This window comes from Acanthisitta chloris, unplaced genomic scaffold (assembly GCF_000695815.1).
Source record: "Acanthisitta chloris isolate BGI_N310 unplaced genomic scaffold, ASM69581v1 scaffold28957, whole genome shotgun sequence".
Classification (NCBI taxonomy): Eukaryota; Metazoa; Chordata; class Aves; order Passeriformes; family Acanthisittidae; genus Acanthisitta; species Acanthisitta chloris.
Genome location: NW_008681488.1, coordinates 97,126 through 101,799, shown reverse-complemented (window position 1 = coordinate 101,799; position 4,674 = coordinate 97,126). Strand labels below are relative to the sequence as shown.

Here is a 4,674-nt window from a genome sequence, read left to right as displayed (position 1 = left end):
GATCACTTGCACGGAGTAACAGTGCCTACCAGGATGCTTCAGCTATGTCTGGAGTCAAAAAGCAGTTCCTTTGCGCAACCTTTGAACTGTGCTGCTCTGGCTCTGCAAGCTTTGTCCAAACAAACAGCTTTCCACGCAAGAAGCCATTTGGCATATGTTGGGACATTAGAGGGTAGAGACTGTCCACTATAAACACACACTTGTGTGCTCAGGAGACTCATTTGTAATATAAACAGTGCCTGGGGCCAATTTCTACAAGCACCATAGAACTGGTCAGAGATTTTCTCCTCTATCTCACCTCTGCAAGTTTTACAAAAAGAAAATAAAACCCCACACACTTTCAAAAGGCTGAGAAATCTCTACAGCCTTTCTTGGCCCTGCAGCAACTCTCCTGATACTGTTTACATGGCTAGCTAAGGCAAGAGCCTTTAGCTGTCAACCTCGCAGGACTCTCTCTCTCCTCTTGGTAAGGTGACAGGCGGAAAAGACCTAAGACAGGATTATAAATTCAAAATAGGATTGTATAGCCAAATCAACTAAAAGTTTCCTTTGCCAAGGCAGAGCTCAAGAGCCAGCTGACAGAGACTGCAGAGGGGACCACCCCAAATCTGTTTCAGAATCTAGAAGCAAGAAGTCTTGCTTCTTCCAGGCCTGTATTTGCAAAGGAATCATCCACTTCGGTGCAGATTTTAAAAAAACCCTTCTTTTCTCATCTGATGAGACTTTGTGAAAGTACAAACACATGTGTTGCACGGCAGGTGACGACATGATGATTTTGTTCCTACACAAGCGTCCCATGTTCCTTCCTTTTTTTCAGTGGTGGGATCCCATCACTGGCAGCAGTACCCCACAAGGCAATAACAGAAGGTACTTTTCAAAGATGAGTTCTTATCTTTTCCTCTGCTTTTGAGTCCACAGCTGACGCTCAAGTCTTGCACCTGACTGCTCAGACTCTATGCGTCCAGCTGAATCACTACTTTCATGCACCTGCAGAGAGACAGAAATCTCCAAAGATGGGGTCAGCACTACCTACTCTTGGGGCCACATTTCAAAACTGGGTCCCACCTGTGAATCTCAGATTCAAGTCATTAATTGCCATACTGATGATTTGTGAGAGCACGGGGCCCACGCATGAAACACAAATCTGCTACCAAGCTGGTACAAAAGGCCAAGGAATAGAAAAGAGCTGTCAGGCTGTTTGGAACTACAAAGCTTTCACCAAAGCAGATGGAAAAGAAAATTCTTGTCCCATCGGAGAATATAGGCAACCTTTTACTCTCCACCTACCTTGCTCTCTCCTTCAATGACTATGACAGGCACAGAAGTGGCAGGCCAGCGGTGTTTGGCTGGGAGGGGTTTATCACAATTCCATAAAACAATAATCTGAAAAAGAATATTGGACCATGATCAGAGACCTTTGTGGCAATGCAGTCTAAAACCCTAAGGACTCAGATCTCCAGACAGAAATGTTGAATTCAAGTTAGGAATTTCAAAATCAAAAGCAATGATACAAATCTGTATAAAAATAACACTTCCTACAGTAATTTGACTCAACCTGACTATTTACAATATACATCCTCTTAAGCAAATATGGGCTGGTCAGGAACTTGGGAAGTCTCCATCTCGGCTAGGTTATACGGATGTCACTGGTTTACTTTGGCTCTCATTAAAGCCAAGACCACTTGTGATGCCCCACTGGAAGAGGGTGCTCCTACTGAACTCCCCAGGGTTTCTTTTAGAGAAGCCAAAATCCTGATGAGACTTAGTCTCATCAGTGCCTCCCGCCACAGTGGGAGGAAGGAAGATCACGTAGGGCTCTTGAGGCACAGACATCCTTTTGCAGCTTGCAGCACACACAAGGCTGGTCTTTAAAGTGCAGCCGTTATTTTACCTGCCTCATGTAACAAAGGGGTTTAATTGCTGTCTCTATTCCACTCCCATTATACTCAGAATTTTTGCTTCCCATGCATGCAGGTCACAGACAGTACAAATCTCAGAGGAAAGAAACATCAGAATTGAAACAGGGGGCTGAAACAGGGCTGAGTCACTAGGCTCTTCATTCCTGGGAGGGTGGTTTGTATCCATTGTGACTGACAGTCAAACAGCACCACTTACCTGTGCACAGTACTGGGACTTGGCTACAGCAACCAGGAGTTTCAGCACAGGCTGAGATTGGGAAACCAGGGGAGTTACTGCATGGATAACGGCAGTGAATGTGGAAAGAGGCTTCAGACCTGAAGTGAAGAGATAAGTGTTCAGTAAAAACAAACCACCTCAGTACAGATTAAAGGACTCTGGAGATGGAAAAAACCAATCTGTACTTAATGCAAACCTTGCCATTTTGTTTTGGGGCCATCTCCCTTCATCTCTGGTACTAGGACACCAGATGCTTCAGAGGAGATCACACTTCCCGTTAGCTCCCACACTCCCTGAAACACCTGACTCCAAGACAATTCTTGCTATTTCTTGCCTTTTCTTGCTATGTCCACAGATGTCCTGCAATCTCTTTTGTTCATCCAGTTTGTCCCACAGACAGTATTGACATTCAGTTTGTTCAATCAAATGTTTTTAGACAGGCTCTGTTTTGCTACCTGGCTCTGGACACTCGATGTTTTCTACAGATTATCTCCACAACTTCCAGAAGCTTGTTCAGTTTCCTCAGCTCCATTACAGCCTCTATCAGATTTTTGCTCTTTCTGGGTTGATCCACATCCACATGCATCTCCAGTTACCTCCTGAGCTGATTCTGCTTGCATCCCTGCCTTCCATTCTGATATTTTTGTCTTGCTATGATTTCCTTTTCTGCCTGAAATATCAGATCCTACTGGTGTCTACCCTTCATTACTGCTCTCAAGCTCATCTAAATTCATCTGTGTGGGGTCATAGTCGTTTTTCATCAAAATTACCACAGAAACCTCCTTCTCCCTTTTTTTAACACAGTAACTGTGAATTTTTAGCAGGTGAGCAGTACAGATCCACACAAGTGGGCTGGCACAGGCCGAGCCAAAAGTAGCAGCAGTCTGGTAAGCAGGATCACTCCAGCCTGTAGAACTCATTGTTCAAGCTCTGCTTCACGAAAATGCCATGAACCTCAGCCCCGTTCATTCTTTCTAGTGGGATCCATATGAAGACACATAGTATGGAGAATAAATCCATACCAACTGTGCACTCCAATATCAAGTGTCATGGGTAAATTACCACTTTTCCAATTTGCCAAGCACAAATAAATAAAGAAAGGAAAAAGCTATTCCTCTTATGTCCCCTCGGGCCATGAATGGGTCAGCAACTCAGGCATTAATTACCAGCAACTGAAAAGTATGATGGGACATAGATTTTTTTTAAAACAATCTTTGCAAGCGAGAGGCACATGATGCATGTTGATGAGTCAGAGACATTCCAGGCTACAGTGGGCAGGGAAGATTGAGACAGGATAAACGAAAGGCATCATTAACTAGAAATGAATGCTAAGTCACTTGGCACATGCTGCTCAAAGACCAAATTTCAGACTTCCACTAGAAATTCCGAATGCTTCTACATTATAGCAAGGATTCACTCACCGAGATTAGCATAGTAGTAAGGAAAATCTCCCAGATATGAGGAATATTGTGGCAGTACAAATAACCCTCCAGGATGTTTGTTCCATATTAAGCTGTTACGTGATATGTGCTTAAATATTCTGTCCTGAATAATCTGGAAAACAAGAGAAGTAATGATTTTTAAATAGACTGTCAAAGTCACTGGTAGAAGCTTCAGGGACTCCAGCTGACTGGAATCATCACCCATTTTTCAAAAAGCTGAGGTACACAAATTACTAGACACCCCTCCTTAGTTGCTCTTAAAAGGACCCAGAACTTGCACACTCTGACACCACTTCAGCAGCTCAGGCTTTGTGCCATAGGTTTCAGAGCACCTCGTTAGTTTCTCTGGACATGGGGACATTGCAATTTATTCATTTTGTATTTCAAGTCAAATATTTTGTCTATTAGAGTATCTTAGCAGTTGTAAGCCTGATTAGTTCATTGTCAGCTTTACTATCCAGAACTCACAGAAGATAATTATTTGAAGATGGCATTACAAAGCTAGGTATTATTTTGAGATAATGAGAGCATTCAAAACCACAAAGACTTTCAGCAAATCAGGCTGCACTAATTATTAATTTTTGCTTAATTATAACGGGATATTAGCATTCAGATACATCACTGATTCCATGTCTCAGTTCTGTAACAGTTCTTTGTTGGATGAAACAGAAAAAGATCTTTTGGCAACTACGGCCTGTCTCTGTAGGGGGCCACAAACACAGATTCCTAGATTTTTAAGGTCAGAACAGACTACTAGGACATCTACTTTATAATCTAGAATATCACAAGTAAAAAAAAAGTATATATATAAGGCTGTACAACTACTCTGTTTTTAAGAAACTAATAACAGTTGCTTCACATCAGATGCCTGCACGCAAGAAGCAGAGTGTTTCTTACACTGATGGGAACTTTTTAAAACTTCCTGCTAAGGCATAACAAGATTCAGTGGTGGGAAGCTCTAACAGGACAAATAAGGCCCAACTTTCTAAGTGCAATCCGCTCTTAGGCAACGTTCTTACAGATTTGTCTTCCCTCGGAGCATTAAAACCTGGCAGGTCTGGAGATGGGACCACTGCAAAGAGCCAGGGGGTGGTGA

General features: G+C 42.8%; 1 protein-coding gene across 1 annotated transcript in view; it reads right to left on the bottom strand.

The window, feature by feature from the left end:
• The window catches only part of EXT1 (exostosin glycosyltransferase 1), a gene marked incomplete at both ends in the record, with an annotated part of 25,042 nt that overhangs the window by 9,866 nt on the left and 10,502 nt on the right, over nt 1–4,674 (bottom strand). The window contains 3 exons of the mRNA XM_009078131.1: nt 1,288–1,383; nt 2,116–2,234; nt 3,558–3,690. Coding sequence (XP_009076379.1) covers nt 1,288–1,383; nt 2,116–2,234; nt 3,558–3,690 — 348 coding nt within the window. The remainder of the gene's footprint in view (nt 1–1,287; nt 1,384–2,115; nt 2,235–3,557; nt 3,691–4,674) is intronic.